Genomic DNA, 19,323 nt, shown 5'->3' on the forward strand with positions numbered 1-19,323 from the left:
CACAGATGACTTTGCGCAGGTGATTTGTGCTCTTATTAAAAATATAAACCGTCCAAGACCTTCAGCAAACCACGCTGTTATCTACAATTCCCTGTTGATTGTAAGCACTTAATAAAGGTGGAAAGAAAGAGCCGGGCTTGAAGCCCAGGTGGGCGTGGATCCCTCCCCACCCACTGGGGAGCCCGAGTCTGCGCAGTAGATCTTTCCACGCGCGAGATACCCCAGCCATTACCGCCTTCTCCCGGAGATGGCTGACTACCGAGTGACAAACTACAACTCCCATCAGGCTGCGCGCCACCGGCCGCACGCAGTCTCTCGCGAGGTTGCCAGTCTGGGGTTACGGGCTGGGGAGCTAAAGTGTCGCGAGATTTGGAGGCCCGGTGGGAGACGTACCTGGCTTGGGGGTGAGGCCAAAAGCGAGCTCGACACTGATGGGGCAGGGGGGGTGGAGGTGGGCTGGGTTAGAGGCTTGTGGGAACTCAGCTAGCTGGGAGGGGCCTTTGGGATCAAAGATTCATTTTACAGATGAGGAAACTGAGGCCCAGAGAGAGGAAATGAGTCACCCACGGAGCGGAAGCCCTCAGTGGGAGGGAGGGCGGGGAGGGGGGGGGGCTTCATTTCCACCTCGGGGCAGGAGAGGGTGAAAGGTTGCACCCAAGGTCGCGCCCCCTCGCTGGGCCTCAGTTTATATAGAATATAAATAATATCTGACTATCATATATAATATATAAATGCTAGTTCTTATTAACTATTATCCCATTGGAACCATGAGATCGTAGATATAGAGATGAATGTATCATTAATTTTATATGTGCACATGTAAATATATACACATATGTGCATATATACACATGTGCATACATGCAGGCATGTACACTCATATAAATTATATATACTATTTATATATATAAATAATCATCTCATAGCAAATGAGATAATGTGCCAAGCACTTTGCAAACCTTAAAGGGACAATGTAATATACTGCTGTAAGGCTCACATGCATGGTGCTTGACACATCCCATTTGAGCTGTAAAAATGCTAGTTATTGTTAACTATTGTATACATTGAAATCATAGGATCCCATTTTATTTGATCCTCACAACAACCCTTTGAAGCATATGCTGCTAGTATGCACATTTTATAGATGAGGAAACTGAGGCATACAGAAATTAAATGACTTGCCCAGGGTTACACTGCTAGTAAGGGTCTGAGGCTGAACTAGCTGCCTGGTAAATAGAATTATTTACCAAATATTCCCCTTACTCTCTTGACAAGCTACTACCCCCTTGGGAGTAAGTGTACCCCAGATTTAGAAGGTTGGGGAATATATGTGGGGAAGTACTTTGGGAAAATTAAGAGTGCTCTGTGAGTCTAAGACTATAACCTGGAAAACTGGAAAGAGCTCTGGATTTGGCATTAAGAGGCCTGGGTTCAAATGTAACCACAGTTAGTAGCAGTGGGACCATGGGCAAATAAATCACTTTAACTTCTCTGTATCTCAGTTGCCTCATAATACCTAAGTCAGATGTGAGATTGAAGTGAAATAATTCAGTTCAGCATTTATTAAATCCCTACTGTGTGCCAGTCACTACTTAGGAGCTGGGAGGTGCAAAACCAAAAAGGAAATGGTCTCTACCCTCATACTATTTACTTATAAAGAGCTTTTAATGTCAGTTATTATGAGTCACTGGAAGTGAAAGCACAGATTCTGTGTATAAGAGCTCAGATTCATAACCAGGACTTCTAATTCCAAGCCAGGTACCCTTTCCACTAGACTAGGCTGGATAGCAAAAACTTACTCACTGCCCTATTAGTCAGTGGGGGCAAGGCATTTATGTATCTTATGCAAATCCTAGAAATTAATGTACATATTGTTATTGTCACCTGAAACTTCAAGCCTTCAGTGGCATACCTGCCCCTCATAGACCAGGAGTTAGAAATCGATCTTAAAATTAAGTTCAACCTTCTCATTTTATATAGATGAAGAAAGTGAGAGGCTGAGTGCCTTGCTTAAGCAAGGTCACCCTGGTATTAAGTAGCAGAGCCTTGATTTATCACAACATAAACCTCCTTGTGCCATGGAGAACAGAATTATTAAAAATATATTCTCAAATTATGTGCATTTATAAATGTAATCTTTACATACTCATAATGTGTTATACTGTTCAGCAGGGTAAGAATCAGACTCCAGTTTGGGTGGTAGACCATCATCGCCTAATGTCATACATATAGGGTTTGACTGACTATTTTTTTTTTGGTGAGGCATTTGGGGTTAAGTGACGCCAAAAGTGAGCTCTACACTGATGGGGCAGGGGGATGGAGGTGGGCTGGGTTAGAGAAGCTTGTGGGAACTCAGCTAGCTGGGAGGGGCCTTTGGGATCAAAGAGTCATTTTACAGATGAGGAAACTGAGGTCACACAGCTAGTAAGTGTCAAGTGTCTGAGGTCAACTTTGAACCCAGGTCTTCCTGACTCCAACACTGGAACTCTATCCACTACACCACCTAGCTGCCCTTAGATTGACTCTTTAAGAAATAGGTCATTTGCTTGGCCTTACCTTTTATTGGCCAATGAGGTGGTCCAGGACTTCCTGCTGTGAGAGAAGGTCCCCTTCATGTGTATTTGTAAATGTAGGAGGAGTGGCCCTCGTACCAGGGCGTCATAGAGTGATTCATTTAGGAAGTAGTTTTGATTCAAAAACATTTTTGTGTGTCCAATGGGCTTCTATGAGATAGAACATTGACTTAAGGAAGGATACTGCACCTTTGGAATTTCTGGATCTCGAAGTCATTTCCTTGTAGAAAGGAAGCTTATCTGAAGCCCAGGATGCCAGTTGTCTCTGGTCCACTGGGAGGCATCATCCATCTTCTCCTTTTTTTTAACCTTTTGTTGTTCATAGCATACTAGGAACCTCCAGAGGTCATTTAAGTCAAGTCTATTCCCTTCCCCTTATCAAAAACTGCTCTTCTCTGCCCCTTTCCTCTCCACTCCAGTCAGGTGCTCTCAGGCTTACCCCTACTCTGAGGCCAGATGCTGTCTCTGCCAGGAAATATGAAGAGACCTCACAGCAGACACTAGCTTTTGGTACAGTTAACAGTAATGCCTAACATTCATATTGCACATTATATCTTACAAAGCAGATAATTTATATATAGTGTTATTTCATTTGATCCACACGTCCCTGGTGAGGTACACAGAGCAGGGTTCATCACTCCCATTTTATGGATCAGGAAACAGGTTCAGAGAGGGTGACTCATCTCAAAGGTTTTATCTAGATTTATCCAGTCTCTGAGTCCAACTTAGTAAATGTTAGGGCCAGAAATCAAAAACAGGCATCTGACTCTTTTTTCAGTATTTTTTGTGCCATTACACTTAAAAAAAAAAAGAATAATAGATTTGGAGTCCCAAGTCTTGGAGTCATGTTCTGGCTCTTTAACTTTGTTACCCCCTGTGAAGCCTTAGGCAGGTATCCAACCTCTGAGCCTTAGTTTTCTTCTCATCTTTAAGGGTAATTAACAGTATCTACCCTGTGTTCTCTGCAGGGTATTGCAAATTAAGTGTCAACCGCATACGAAAGGTTTGGTTCAAAGAAACAAACAGAAGCAGTTTTTCCCATAACTGAAGGTTTACCCTAAGAAAAAACAGAATGGGGTCCTCCTTACCAAAGGTTTGTTCAAGAAGAAACAGATTGGGGTTCACCTTACTAAAGGTTTGACCAAGGAACAAACAGAATCAGGCTGTACACGTGATATAATGTGCTTATTTATCCTCATTAAGCTAGAGACTCTTGCATAATGATATCAGAAAATAATTTTGAACTCAGAGGCAAACAAGCTGAAGGAGACCCTTTATACACTTAGAGCAATCCCAACTCGGGATATCTGTGTTGACCCAAAATTATAGTCTCCATATGTGTTTAACCGTAATGTGAGAAAGGGATTTCTTAATAGGATAGGTTGTAAATACAATAAGATAAGAGGATGTCAAGATGTCAGTTGAAATTATAGATCCAGGATGTCTGTGTTTCTTTTACTATTAACATGACATAATATAACATAAGAAAACAGAATAAAAGGCCCATTATTCAAGAAAGTGTCCAGTTCAAGGCACCTTATCCTTGGTAGTCATAAACAGAAGAATGCTCCTGGTCAGCTTCATCTGGCCTTGTAGTTGCTGACACAGGAAGGGGCATTTTGGGTTCACTCAGAGAGCAAAGCAAAGCATGTCTATTATGCCAGACCGTTATGGGAGGTTAAGCTCAAGTGGGCCAAAATATCTTTCTCCTGATTGGCCAATCCAGGTTTTAGGCCTTTTTCAGGTGATGGGGGGCTCAAAAATAATTCATATAAGGTAACTGCAAAGTATTTTAAAAACTACCAAACACTATGTAAATGTCAGCTTTTTATTACTATTATTAATAGTATTAGTAGCTAACATTTACATAATGTTTTATGCTTTGCAAAGCACTTTACATATGTTAATTACTTTGTTACCTGTTACCAAGAGTTACTAACAGGATTTTTGACTAAGCTTATACTATATTTTGTTGCCCATAGATTCCAGGCTGGATTCTATTTAAAATACCCTTGAGTTTTTGTGCTTAACTGTTTTCCTTTGTAACAAAGGAGGGTTCAGCTTAGGAGATCAAGGGAGTATTTCCAGAAATTATTGTGATCTGAAAACAAAAGATCAATAAAACCTCTTTTAAATAAATGACTGGGAAAACTTCACTTCTTGAAAATTAGCCCTCTTCTTGTTTCATAAAAATCTTTACAAGACACTTGTGATTAGCTTAGTGTCTTGTCTAAATCCTACCTGCTACAGTTTAAGCTCCCTGTTAATTATGCTGTACTGACAGGTGGGATCAGCATGTGGCAGTGGGCTTTGAGACTAAGGACCCACAATGGCTTTCAGGGCTTCATTAGCTCGATAGAATGGAAGCTTCTGGAGGGTTGGGGCTATTTCATTTTTGGCTTTGAATCTTACATAGTAGATGCTTGATTCCAGTTAGCCAGTTGTTTGAACTTGAGCCAAGAATTTTCCCTTGTGTGGCATTGGAAGTTGTGAGAGTACTTGAATCTGTGTGAACCTGTGTCTTTATGACATGAACTGGGGTGGAGGTGGGGGAGGAATGATAGAGGTTAGGGAATCGAGGTACCACCTTCAATTCCTTGGGGCATGCCAGCCTTGCCCCATTGTGTCAATACATGAATCCAGCAGGATCAGGATGCAGTAACAACTTTATTGATTTGGTATTTAATTTTAATTTAAAGTAAATATAGACTAATGGCCATAAACTCTCAGCCTGGGAGCGTAGAAATCATGTTTCCATTATTGCCTCTATAACCGCTGCTTAGATCAGTGACCTGGAAAGGATAATCATAGGATAACAGCCTGAGAGCTAGAAGGAATTAAGAAGTCAGCTGAGTCCAGCTGCCTTGTTTATAGCGGGAGAGCTGGGGGCAAAGGCAGTGACTTGGCCAAGGTCACACAGACAGAATAGCACCCTTGTCTTGGGCATCTTGTTGCGGTATCTTTGTTTAAGCCAACGGATTGGTAACTACTCCCATCCCTCACTCCCACTTCTGCAGATTGGGCCCCGGGCAATAGACAGATTTTACAAGAAAGGGAATCCAGTTCTGGGACGGTTTGCTTTTGTCTTTGTTTCCCCAGGGCCTAGCACAGTGTCTAGCACATAGCAGGCACTTAATAAAACCTTTTTGGTTTATGAATTGGTGAAACAAGTATTTATTAAGCATTTGCTGTGTGCAAGGCACAGCACTAGAGGTAGAGGCTGGAGCTGCGATTTCCTTGATACGGAGAAGTCCAGGATGAGGAAAGTCCCTCTGCCTGGGCAGGACCCTCTCTGGTTTAAGAGAGTTGTTCAGAGCCCTGAGAGGGCAAGTGACTTTCCTGGGGTCACACTCTGGGGTCAGCTCAGGGCAGGCCTTGAATGCTCCTCCTGGCTTCAGAGTTGATCCTCTAGCTGTGTCCCATCTGCCCTGAGGATACAGAGACAAATGAGCAGCCCTCGCCTCCCAAGGAGCAGTCGTTCTACTGGGTAGGGGGATGGAAGGCAAGGGACAGACATATGCGCAGACATCCGTCTTTTTGTTTTGTTTTGTTTTGTTCCAAATGGGGCCGAGCACTCACACCTCGAGACTGAGACAAAATAGTATTGCTCATTCTTTGTGTTAGGGAGGGGCCCAGTTCTGGCGAGGAGACAAAAGAAATAAATGACTGGCTTCCTGCCTTTAAACTGAACTGATTTCTCCAGGGTCACCTGCTCCCCAGAGGTGATGATGATAACATGATGAGAAAACTCTTGAGACACCGAGATGAAACCCAGTCCCCAAACAGAAACTGAGAGCTCCTCTCTACTCTTGCTCAGTCTCACTGATATTGGCTTCAGGTTTGGGGTCCAGCCTTTGGTTGTCTCCCCTAAAGCACAGAATCCACGTTGTCCCTTGGGAATGGCAAGGAGGGGGAGTGGCTTATTCTCTGGAGGACAGGCCATGGAGGTGCTGGGAATAAGCACGCTCTCCCCACCAGCTGGCAAGACTGGTTTTCCCAGTGCAGCTGGTTGAATGACTCCCTGTACCCCAGCAGTGGTTACTTATGCTCAAAAATAAGATAGATTGTTTCCTTTCGGTTTTATATCATCACAATACAGTCGTGTCTGTATTCCAAGTCTTTCTTGATTACAATTGTTACCATGTCTCCCCCTCCCCATTACTTTGTATCTACTTTGTTCTTTCTTATCTGTGTACATGTCAGCTTCCCCCAGAAGAATATAAGCCTCTTCCAGGTTGGGCCTGTTTTTACTTTCAATTTTACTTTCATTGTCTGCCTCGCTGCCTTTCACAAGTCTTATACATTGAATTGGGTGTCGCCCCTTCCAGTTAGTCTAGAGCAGGGCTGAACCCTCCTTTGTAACAAAGAAAACCCCTCAAAGCCCTCCGAACAAAAAAGCAACCCCTCAGCTGATGGTGTAAACTGTCTGCAATGGAGGGATGTTTCATTATCGATTTTCAGAAACCATTATTGGTTTTTTAGTTATTCAGTTCCTTCAGTTTAATGTTCTTTTTATTTTATATCATTTATATCATTGTATATAGTATATTGTTCTTGTAGTACTATGTATTTCATCCTGCATCCATTTCTTTGAATTCTTCATACCATCCATTTCTTATTACTCAGTAATCTTTTAGTACATTCATTTGGAGTTTAGTTTTTCAACTGGGAAGTCCTACCCATGTCCCTGCCATTGGGGCAGCATATCCCAGGCCAAAAGGCAGATGGTACTTTGGGGTCACTGATAAGTTAGATCAAGCTGGCACTAGCTTGTGCTACTGATAGTGCAGCACTCTCAGCTACTGCTTTGAAAAGTCTGGCCTCTGTTGGCTGGGGTCTTTATGGGCAAGAGTAGATTGCAGAAGCCCAAAGAGCCAAAAAATAATTGACATGTACTTAATTCTCTTTGCCTTTGTCATTCCTCATTAGAAGTTTGGGGATGGTGCTAGGCAGGGGTTTCTCTTCCTTACAGATGGCCATAGGGAGCCAGAGACTATGAGGAGAGAAGGTGGGTTCTCCAGTGAGCATCTGGTATCTTTCATGGCAGGTTCTTTAGATGTTGTTAGATTCACTTCTATGGTGTTATGTTTCCATTTATTCAACAAACATTTTATTTTATTAGGCATCTACCATTTGCAAGGCACTGAGGGATATAAAGTCAAAAAAGGAAATAGTCCCTACCTTTAAGGTGCTTAAGTTCTGTCAGAATCTTCCTTTCACTCACAGCTCTTCCAGTCCCAAGTTCTTAGGCCTTAAATTTAGCTTGTGCTCCATACTTAGCACTGTGGACCATATCATCTTGTTCACAGATGATTTCTTATGTGTATGAATCGTGTCCCTGGGTATTGTAAGCATATTCTCTCATTACTTTCAGAGGGCCTACTAGTGCCATTCAGGAGTTGTCCATTAGGTGAGTGACTTTTCTTGGTCTTTCTCCAGCAACATTTGCAGGTTTTGACATGGTAGCCCTTGAGAAACCCTCTGTAGCCACAATAATTCAGCTCAATTCAACAAGCGTTTATTAAGCCCTTGTTGTGTGCTATCGTAGGTACTGAGGATACAGTGATAATGAAATAATCTCTTCCTTATTTTGGGGAAGAAACTACATGTACATATGTAAGTAAACAAAGTAATTTCTAGGGGGAAAACATAGGCCTCATGTGAAGGGCAGTCTGTTAGTAATGGAACAAGAGTTTCAGAGGGTGTAATGGTAGGATAAGGAGCGCTAGGACCTCTGGAGACGTGGGACTGGTGTGGATGGTGTATAACGAGGTGGGAGGAAAAAACCCAACAAGATAGCTCCTTACCAATAAGGGCATCCCAGAGGAATTTAGGAATTAGGAAAGACTGCCTGAGCTTGCTTCCCCCCAAAAGTGGTGTTTGCCTCTGCACTGGTGGCAGAGTACCTCTCTGTACAGCATTTTTCTCTTTAAATATGCTGTTTACAAATATAAACAATGGAGCTTCTTAGTTAAGGTTCCTGGCACCAATTTTTAGCCCCAGTTGTCAGGGATACAGACTGAGAATATGCACCTTCCTCTGTCTGTAGGTCCTGTACGTTGCTGCCAAGGTATGTCATGGAGCCGAGGGCATGTGGTTCCCTAGAACCTGATGCTGTTGCAGCCAGCCTGTATTCCGAGCCAGTGCCTGCATCGGGAACAGCTCTATCATCAAGGAAGAAAAATGTCAATGTTCTTGTGGGAGTCACTGGGAGTGTGGCTGCCTTAAAGCTGCCTCTTCTGGTTGCTGGCCTTTTAGAGATTCCAGGGGTAAGTGTCACCAAATAAAGTCTTGGGTGACCTCATGAGGAAGAGGAGGCCCCTGTCCCTCTCCCTACATCACTTTTTATGAACTGTTTAGGTGCCAAGGTTAAGTGGGGGTAGGAAGCCTTTCATTAATCGGTTGAAAAATATTTATCTGGAGCTTGGAAGAAGAGAGGTCCGAGCCAGGATTTGAACCTCCATCTCCAAGTCCAACATGCTCTCTGCTGTACCGTGCATCCTACACACAGCTATCAGATTAATCTTCCTAATGCAAAGTTCTACTTGGAAATCTCCAGGGACTCCCTATTGTCTTTATACAATAATAATAGCTGACATTTTACAATTATTGCTATTATTATTATTTTTATCATTGTTGTTATTATAACAGAATAAACACCAAACTCCTTAGCTTGGTATTCAGGGCTCTCCTGAACATGATTCCAATTAAATTCAGTGAAAATTTAGTAACTAAGTGCCTATTATGTGCAAATCTCTGTTCTATGTAGGTGTTTGAGGGTGCAAGGATAAAAATGGAAAAACAAACAGTACAGGGAGGGAGGGAGCCCTTTCAGGTAGAAATATCAGAAAAAGCTTCCCACTGGAGGGAGCACTTGAACCGAACCTCAATGGGAGAGGCAGAAATGAGGAGGGAATGCATTCTGGGCATGGTAGAAGGAAACGAAATGTGAATTCAGAGAATGACAGTTGGACCATGTGGCAGGAATGCAGTGAGTTATGTGCAGGGGAGTGAGGTGAGTTAAGCCTAGAAGAGTGGACTGCAGCTGGATTGTGCAGGTCATCAAACACTTGGCTGAAGGGTTTGAATTTTATCCTAGAAATAATCGGGAGGCCTGAAGAATTTTTGAGTAGTGGAGGGACATTGTCAGGAAGGTTAATTTTGGCAGCTGTGAGGAGGATGGGTTAGAGAGGGTTGGCAGAGGTGGAAACCTGGTCCTTGGGTGTGGCCTTTTGACTGAGTCCATGTTTTACAGAGCAAATCCTTGTATTAAGGGTATTCGTTCTTTGAAGTTTGGATTCAGTCAGAGGGCCACACTTGCGGACCTAGAGGGCCACATGTGGCCTTGAGCCTGCAGGTTCCTCGCCCCTGCGAGAGGCTGGAAGCAGAGAGCCCAATTAAGAAGGTATTGCAGTAGTTCAGGTGAGAGGTGTTCATGGTCTGGCTGGTTGATCCCCATCCCTTTCTGATCCCTTATATAAACTCTGGTTTAACCAGACTGGCCTACTAATCTTCCAGCCTTTGCTCATGCCATATTTCTTTTTTAAAGAGATCTTATTTGTATTCATATGTTTTGTTATTACATCATTTCCCCCCCCCCCCCAACATAGCCTTCCTGCAACCCAGTGAGCTGTCCCTTGTAACAGAGATTTTAAAAAAGAAAGAAGGGGCAGCTAGGTGGCACAGTGGATAGAGCACTGGCCCTAGAGTTAGGAGGACCTGAGTTCAAATCTGGCCTCACACACATGATACTCACTAGCTGTGTGACCCTGGGCAAGTCACTTAACCCCAATTACCTCACCAAAATAATAATACTAATAATAATAATAAAAAGAAAGAAAAGCATTTCAGCAGAACTAATCAGCGTATCAATTGTGTCTCACAGTATTCTTCCACAACTCTAATTCTCCACCTCTGAAAAGAGGGGAGGAAAGTTCATACTATATTTATTGTAAGAAATATCTCCAAGTAGGATTGAAACAGGGAGAATACTGACTGGCTGAGTCTGTGACCCAGGCTTGATGTGCTCTGTGCAAGTCACCGATCTTATCTGGCCTCTGGGGAGCTCTGATTCCTTCATGTTTTCGGGCCTGGAGGCTAGTTAGTTGAGAAGGGGAGTGTGGGGGGCAGGTTAGCCCTAAAACACTTGTGAGATTAGGGATATTTTAGAATCCCCCTTTTGATTGCTAGTGTAGCACACCTTCTCCCCAACCAAATCTTAACTTCTGTTCAAGGTCTAGTTTAAATCTTCTCACCTTGATAGAGCTTTCTTGACTCCATCAGACCATATGTAATTCCCTCTCCCTGCTCCAGACTCATTTAGAGCATAAGATGCTGCCTTATGAGTTACATGTTTTTCCAACTAGATTATAAGCTCCTTGAAGGCAGGGATTGTCGCCTTCTGTTTTATTCCCAGTAACGTATAGCACAAACTTTACTTCTGGCTGGTGGGCAATAAATATTTGTTGGATGAATGAATGAATAAATGAATGAATGAATGAATGAATGAATGAACAAATGAATGCATTGCTGATTCAGTCCTTGTTTTGCCCCTTGCTTCTTACTTGACCACAATGTGTGTGTTCAGTAGGTGGCAGTGTTGATCTAAGGGTGAACACAGCATGCTGAAGCAGCCAGCCCCAAACCTTCCTTTCACCTTTCACTGAAACGTATTCCTAAGATTTTAGAGGTGGAAGTCTCTTTAGAAATCACCTGAGGCCCAACCTCCTCATTTTACAAGTCAGGTAAACTGACAAGTAACTTGCCGAGGTCACGTAGTTAGTTGGTGCAGAGTTAGGACTAGGAATCGGTTCTTCTGACCAGAGTCTAACAGTGTCATAAGCAAAGTTGGAAAATGGTGCCCCAGTGGGTCATTGTTGATCCATTAGAGGCTTTGAGCTTTTACTATAATACTTGCAGCTTGACTTAGCAGAAAAGGGGAGGAAGAGAATAAGCATTTATGTAGTTCCCACTAGGTGCCAGCTACTGTGCTAAGTGTCTTTTTTTTTCTTTTAACAAATATTAGCTCATTTGATCCTCACAACAACCCTGGGAGGCAGATGCTATTATTATCCCCATTTTACAGATGAGGAAACTGAGGCAGGCATGTTAACTGACTTGTCCAGGGTCACATAGCTAGTAAGTGCTTGAGGTTAGATTTGAACTCAGGTCTTTCTGACTCCAGGCCCAGTGCTCTAATCCATTGTACCACCAGCTGTCTCAGGTCCTTGTGTTCCATGTCATTAAGAACATGTGCCTTTACAAGGAGTCATTTAAACAAGTGTCCCTGGTCTGTTCCTCTCCCTTTGTGTTTGACTGTAAGCAGCCTATCTCCGCTCATTCGTCTGGCTTAGCCTTAGGTTCCGCTCACCTCTTGACCCGCAGACCCAGTGCTCCTTCTTCTACATTGTGCCAAACCTCTAGAATTAACAGAGACTGTGCTGAAAGATCTACACCTTTATTCTGAGTATATTCAATAGCAGAAGCTAGTACATTATGTTAACAAGTAAAGGCTGTGCTTTTGTGAATATGAGGGATTTGTCACTGATTGTAAGTACATAAGAGCTTCTAAAGTGTTCCCAAACTGCCCACATGGTTGTTTGCTTAGCAGACTCCTCACTGACAGCACAAAACTCCTGTCCAAAGCCCCACCAATTCCAAATTGGGAAAGTGTAATGAGTGAGGCTTTACGTCATTTTGCTTATGAAAACTTGACTTAATTCAGCCATAAAGGGCTTTCTCTTTATTCTCCCTGCCCCTGGCCCCAGTTGCAACTAGTTAGAGCTGCCCAGACAAGAAGCAAGACAGGGAGAGGAAGCTGGTCAGCAGATCTGAAATGTAGGTCAAGTGCGTGATGGAGGTCTGTGGTGATGTGATCATTAGATAATGTCTCCAGGGGTTGGTTTGGAGCTGCGAGGGGTTCCCCCTGCTGATCCCCAGTCTCCAAGGGATTTAGTTTGTGCCAATGAAGTTTCTGAGGAAGTGGTAACAAGTTGGGGTGTGTGTGTGTGTGTGTGTGTGTGTGTGTGTGTGTGTGTGTGTGTGTGATTTTAAAGGGGGAGGCTGTTTACATCTTACTGAGCACAGTTGTTGCTGCTCGTGGTGGGAGGGAGTGAGGGCTACATTTAATTTTCCCCAGCATGGAAGTTCCAGGATTTAGTTCAGACAAAGGAAGACCCAGGAAATACTCAGGCAGTTCATACTGTAGCTGAGTCTGGGAGTCAGTGGGAAACATCAGCCCAGCCCTATTTCCCTCCCTGCTTTGCTAGGTTCTCATTAGGATTTACTGGGATATGAGGAGGGGAAGTCCATCTACTCCCATTCCCATCTGTCTGAAATGCTTTGAGATGCAAGGGATATCTGGAGGAGGAAGTGGCCTCCTCTGGTGTGGTTGGTGGCGGTTACTCTGGTGGGAAGAAAGCCTAGTAATTGGGTTAGCCTTCAGGTGAGTGTCTTGAAAGGCTAATAGTTCCCCATTGCTTACTGAATGATGCCCAGATTCCTTAGCCTGGCATGCCAAGGTCTTCAGCGATCAGCCTACCTTTCTAGCATTATCTGACACTGTGCCCTCTCAGATACGCAGTGGTCCAGGCAAACTGGACTGACAGCTGGCAGTAAGCACATGCCAGGACTTAACTGCTTCCATTTATTTGCTCATGCTGTTTCCTGAGTCTGAAATGCCCTCCTTTCCTCACTTTTTCTCCTGCCTGTCCCCTGCCTGTTGAAAAACCTTACTCTTTAGGATCTGGCTCAGTTGAGAACTCCTCTGTGAAGCCTTTCCTGATCACCCCCAGCCAGGAATAATCTCTTCCTCCTTTAAACTCTCATGGTACTTTATACCTCTCCTGGGTACTTTCATATGCTATCCTCTTTTGCAGAATAGCTGCGTAGGTGTTTATCTTATCTTCCCTGTGGATTGTAAGCCTCTCACAGGCCAGGTTGATTTCTGATTTACGCTGATGTCTCCTGCACACGGGTCATGGTGCTTTGCACCGTGAGAGCCTGGTAGGGAGAGTGGAGAGTGCACAGCACTTGAAGTGAGAAGACCTGGGCTTACCTCAGCCACTTCATCTCTGACTGCTGATTGTTGGCCCAGTTTCCTCATTTATGAAAAGAAGCAATGGGACTTTAGACTGGATAGAGGGCTTCCAAAGTTCCTTCCAACTCTCACTCTGTGACCAGACAATCTTGGTGGTCTCTTCTGGTTCTTTGTCTATGCTTCTGTCATCCTGTGGTTGGAGGAAGTGCCTTCAGATGCTTTAGCTTTAACCTGGAAGAAATTGTAGCCTGCTGAATAGTGAAGTGCTTAACCTGCTTGGTTAAATGAACCAACATAGCCAGATTTCCCATAGTCTGCTGGTGGAAACTGTCTATGCACTATTCCTTTTCTGTGCCTACAAGTCAGAAGCATCACGGTATAGTGGAATGGACATTGAACTGACACTCTGGAATGCCTGAGTTCAGTATTCTGGTATTTACAAGTAGAATGACTTTTTCTCTGCATTTCAGTTTCCTTATCTCTAAAATGGGTATAATAATACTCATATTCTCTACTTCACAGGGTTATTGTTAGGAGGCCTCTTCATAAACTTTAAGGTGCTATGTAAATATGAGTTCTTATTCCCAAATCAAACCAAGGAGCAGCCACCAGTCCTTAAATACAGTTCGTATGTAGTTTGGCCATAGCAAAGGGGTTGGGTGTGGAACTTAGCCAGGCCGGGAGAATCACAGAAGCCCAGAGCTGGACACCTTGGAAACGTTCTAGTGTAACCCAGGCCTGAGCAAATAGTCTCTACAATATCCTTGACAAGAAGTCATTCAGCCTATCATTGAACAGCTGCAGTGAGAGGGAAGCTCCTGAGGCAGCCTGTGTCACTTAGGTTTGGTGGCTTTCTAAAAATTAAATTAAACTTTTTTTAATTAATAAAAATTTACTTTCTCTTCCTCCCACCACCCCCTTAACAAATATGCATAGTTAAGCAAAACAAATTCCTGCTTTGGCAGGAATCCAAGATCCAAAAATATGGTTATCTACTGTACTTGAAAAGTGACATCACTATGTTGGAGTCAAGGTACAATGTGTCCAACTGTGGTTGATTAGACCAATACAAGCTTGGAAGACTTGATCACAGGTTGGGCACAAATAGTCCATATAAACATTTAGAGTGGAGATCTCTAAATTTGCACAGCTCACATTTCTTTCGAGGTGTTGCAATTCTGCATTGCTCATGGAGCGCAGCTTCTTTGATGTGGGCATGCCATGCTGTCTAGTCCTGTGCCAGTGTCTCTCATGTCTCCCAATCGATTCCATGTGAGTGCTTATCTTGTATGAGTCCTCTGAAAAGTATTTTAGGCAAGCATAACATTTGGCATTTGAACCATGTGGCTAGCCCATTGGAGTTGTGTTCTTGAAGTAGAGTTTGAATGCGTGGCAGTTCAGCTCGACAGAGGACCTCAGTGTCTGGTATCTTATCTTGCCAGGTGATCTTCAGAATCTTCCTAAGATAATTCATATACCAGATCTTAAACTATATTATATGGTAGTAATTATCAAAACTATCTGGTACTGGTTAAGAAATAGAAAGGTAGATCAGTGAAATAGGGTAGACTTAAAATTAACAGTAGCAAATGAATATAGCAACCTTATATTTGACAACTGCAAAGACTTAAGTTTTTGGGATAAGAATTCATTATTTGGTAAAAGTTGTTGGGAAAACTGGAAAGGCAGAAATTGAGTGTAGACCAATATCTTACACCAATTACTGAGATAAGTCAAAATGGATACATGACCTAGATATACAGAGAGATATTTCAAGAAAATTTGAAGAACATGGAACATATTACTTATCAGACTTATGGATAGGTGAACAATTTGTGAATAGGTAAGAGACAGAGAGCAGAGTGAAGTGTAAAGTAGATAATTTTGAGTACATTAAATTAAAAGGTTTTGTACAAATAAAACAAATGTAGCCAAGATTAGAAGAAAAGCAGAAAATTGGGAAAAATTTTATAGACAGTTTTTCAAATAAAGGTTTCATATCTTAGATATATAAAGAACTTTGTAAAATCTATAAGAATACAAGTCATTCCTCAGTTGATAAATGGTCAAAGGATGTGAACAGGCACTTTTCTGATGAAGAAATGAAAACAATTTATAGTCATATGAAAAAAATGTTCTAAATCATTATTGACTAGAGAAATGAAAATTAAAACAACTTTGAGATACCATCTCACACCTATCAGATTGGCTAAAATGATTGAAGGGGAAAGTGACAAATATTGGAGGGGATATGGAAAAATTGGGACACTGATTCATTGTTGGTGGAATTGTGAACTGATCCAAACATTTTGGAGAGCAATCTGGAATTATGTCCAAAGAGTTATTAAACCCTTTGACCCAGCAATACCACTACTACATCTGTTTCCAATGATAATTAGGGAAAAAGGAAAAGAACCTATATGGCCTGAAATATTTATAGCTGCTATCTTTGTGGTGGCTGTAAAATAGTGATGGTATGGGTAATGCCCTTTGATTCATGTACAAATTGGATTTAAGTGAAGCAGAGTTGCACGAAGTCGTTGGCCTCACTCTTTCCTCCAGAGTCATCCCAGTCCAGTGGCAGGACTCATGTGGCTCGAGATGCAGTGGATGACCTTGGTGTCTTCGATGTCCAACCAAGCTCTAAGCGCTCCACAGTGCCTGCTTCAGCTGTCTTCATGGCTGTTGGAACAAATTGTTCTCATCCGCCCATTCCACCAGCGAAATCTTCACATGTTTGGGATAGACAACCCCCTAACCCACCAATGGGTTTGAGACCCCTTGGTTCCCCTCAACCGTGGCTTAGCCTGTCTGCCAAAAGGTTTCCCAGGGTGTGGCTGCTGTGCATGCTGCTGCTTCTTGGAGCCACAGGTGAGAGTTGGGTGGAACAGGTGGATGCCAAAGGTTTGGAAAGCAGCCCTGCAAAGGGCTCAGCAGCCTTCACACCAGAGGTGCTAGTCTTCCCTGAACATACCCTACACCCCATCTTTGTGATGGCAAAGAACTGGAAACTGCAGGCATGCCTGTCAATTGGGGGATAGCTAAACAAGTTGTGGTATATGATTATGATGGAATACTACTGTGCTATAAGAAATGATGAGCTCAGTGATCTCAGAAAAACATGGATGGACTTGCACGAAATAATGAAGAGTAAAAATGAGCAGAATCAAGAGAACGTTGTCTACAATAACTGCAATATTATTTTAAGAACAACTATTAGTGAATAAGTCATTTTTACTATTATAAATACCCAAATTAACTACAAAGGACCTATGAAGGAAGACACTAGCTACATCGAGAGAAAGAACTAATACATACACACACACACAAACATATACACACACACATACACATACATGTTTGTGTCTAATGGTAACCATCTTTAGGGTAAGGAGAGAGGGAGGCAAGAAAAGAAAAAGGGGAAAAAAAGAAAATTACATGATAACTTTATTAGATATTTAAAACAAAGAGCAAGTTGTACAGAATAGATTTGCAGTTTTATGTGCCAAAAAAAAAATTCAAATGGAGGTGATTTGGCTTCCTGGCATAGTGCTGGTGTACTGTCCAGATTTCACAGGCATACGTCAATGATGTCAGCACAATGGCTCTGTAGACCTTTGGTAGGCATCCTAATACATCTTCTCTCTCATACTTTACTTTGGAGCCTCCCAGACACTGAGCTATCTCTAGCAATGCTTGCATCAACCTCATCATCTATGTGTACATCCCTGGAAAATATACTGCTAAGATGAGTGAACTTAACCACACCATTCAAAATTTCTCCATTTAATATAACTGATGGTTCCACCTATGGATGGTAATGTGCTGGCTGGTGGAGAACCTCTGTTTTCTTAATGTTAATTGTCAGACCAAAATTAACACAAGCGGCAGAGAATCAATCCACCCTCTGTTCTTCTGTAACACACTGGCCTTTGAGACTACACAGAAGTCTAAGCCCTTCCATATGAAGGCCCTTCCAATATTTGAAGACTGCTCTCATGCCACTCACTAAGTTCTTTCTTCTTTAGGCTAAATATAGCTATTAGTGCCTTCAGTTGAACTTCATATGTCACAAACTAGAGACTCTTTACCATTCTGGTCCCCTACTTCTGAATGTCCTCCCAGCTTGTCCATATTTCTCCTAAAATCTGGTGCCCAGAACTCAACACAGCACACTAGGGGTGATCTAACCTGAGCAGATCAAGGCCATCCTTCTGGGCATTCTGTATCTCTTTATGTAACCTGGGCCAACACTAGCTTTTTTAGCTGCCATGTCAAACTTGAATAAATGTTTGTTAAGTTGTTGCATGTTGAGTGTGCAGTCCACCAACCCCCCAGATCCCTTTCATAGAAACTGTTGTCTAGCTACACCTTCATTCTATAATCATGAAGCTGATTTTTTTGGACCCAAGTATAGAACTTTACATTTATCCTTATTACATTTTCTCATACTAGATTTGGCATATTGTGCTGGCCCAGCTTCTTAATCTGAAGTTCATGCAACCCCTGAAAGTCCAGGGATAGATTTCAGGGGATTTGTGAATTTAGATGTGGAAAAAATTATCTCATTTGTATTTTCACTGACCTCTAACTAAAATTGAGCATTTTCTTCAGTCATTTAAAAATGTGCTTCTGAGAAGGGGCTCCCGGGACCGCCAAAGAGGTCCATGACACAAGAGAGGTAACGAACCTCTGTTCTAGGTCCTCAAGAGCTTTTTGGGTCTGGGCTCTGTCATCCTGTGTATCAGTTATCTCTCCAGGCTTTGTGTCATCTTCAATTCTCATAAGTGTACCGTTTATGGCTTCGTCCCAAATATTGAGCTGCTGACAGCAAAGGGCAAATCCCTGGGGTATTTTACCAGAGAATTCCCTCCAAACTGATGTTGACTCTTTAATAACTACTCTTTTAGGTTCAGTCGTTTAACTAGTTCTGAAGCCATCTGAGGTATGCTGTCTTCCAGCTCTCATCTCTCCATCTTATTCAGAATGAGAGATTTATCAAATGCTTTCCTGAACTCTAAGCAGACTGTCAAGAGTGAAATTAAGGCAATCTAAGCTCCGAGCATGATCAATTTATTAGCAGAGCACAAATTTGCCAGTAAAAAGGGTTTCGGCCTCCTCAGCAAGCTAAGACTCTGAATGAAGGCTGACAGATCATTTTTAGAGACAGAAGAAGCATCTAAAAACTAGAAGGCATCATCATAGATGGGGAAGACAATATGTTTAGCTGGAAATTGGGGATGAAGGGCTAGCAACAACCTCTCCTTCTATCTTGTTGATAAGAAGTTCTGATTGGTTTAATCTACCTGCAGGAATGACTAATGGCATGTAGATAACAGACTTCTAATTATAGAAGGACAGTTAATGGTAGAGAGATAACAGTTTTCTTTTAATTAAAATGATTTATAGGGAAATGACTTCTAAACTCAGAGAGGAAGAATGAACTTCTGAACTTAATTGAAAGACAAAGAAATATGACTGAAGCAGTTATACAAAATATCAGCAGTGATCTAGAATAGAGTCAATTGCAAAACAAAGTCAATTTGATTTTTCTCACTACGTCTGCAGCATTCCCCTGATCTCTCTCAGCCTGCTTCTCCTTTCAGAAAAGTGCATGATCCTAGGCTGGGATGACCTCTACTAGAAGAAACTCCAGTGGCTTGTGGGATAACTGCTTCTCTTTCTAAACGCTCATAAACCATGCCTTTAATA

At 42.4% G+C, this 19,323-nt stretch overlaps 1 protein-coding gene across 3 annotated transcripts in view; it reads left to right on the top strand.

The window, feature by feature from the left end:
- Positions 1-346: 346 nt before the first annotated feature.
- PPCDC (phosphopantothenoylcysteine decarboxylase) overlaps positions 347-19,323 on the top strand; it is a 56,539-nt gene continuing 37,562 nt past the window's right edge. For all 3 annotated transcript variants that reach the window (XM_020994618.2, XM_020994619.2, XM_020994620.2), the window contains exons 1-2: positions 347-404; positions 8,623-8,842. In XM_020994618.2, the coding sequence (XP_020850277.1) occupies positions 8,651-8,842 (192 nt within the window). In that variant the 5' untranslated portion in view covers positions 347-404; positions 8,623-8,650. The remainder of the gene's footprint in view (positions 405-8,622; positions 8,843-19,323) is intronic.

This window comes from Phascolarctos cinereus, unplaced genomic scaffold (assembly GCF_003287225.1).
Source record: "Phascolarctos cinereus isolate Bilbo 61053 unplaced genomic scaffold, phaCin_HiC Scaffold_3;HRSCAF=262, whole genome shotgun sequence".
NCBI classification, from domain to species: Eukaryota; Metazoa; Chordata; class Mammalia; order Diprotodontia; family Phascolarctidae; genus Phascolarctos; species Phascolarctos cinereus.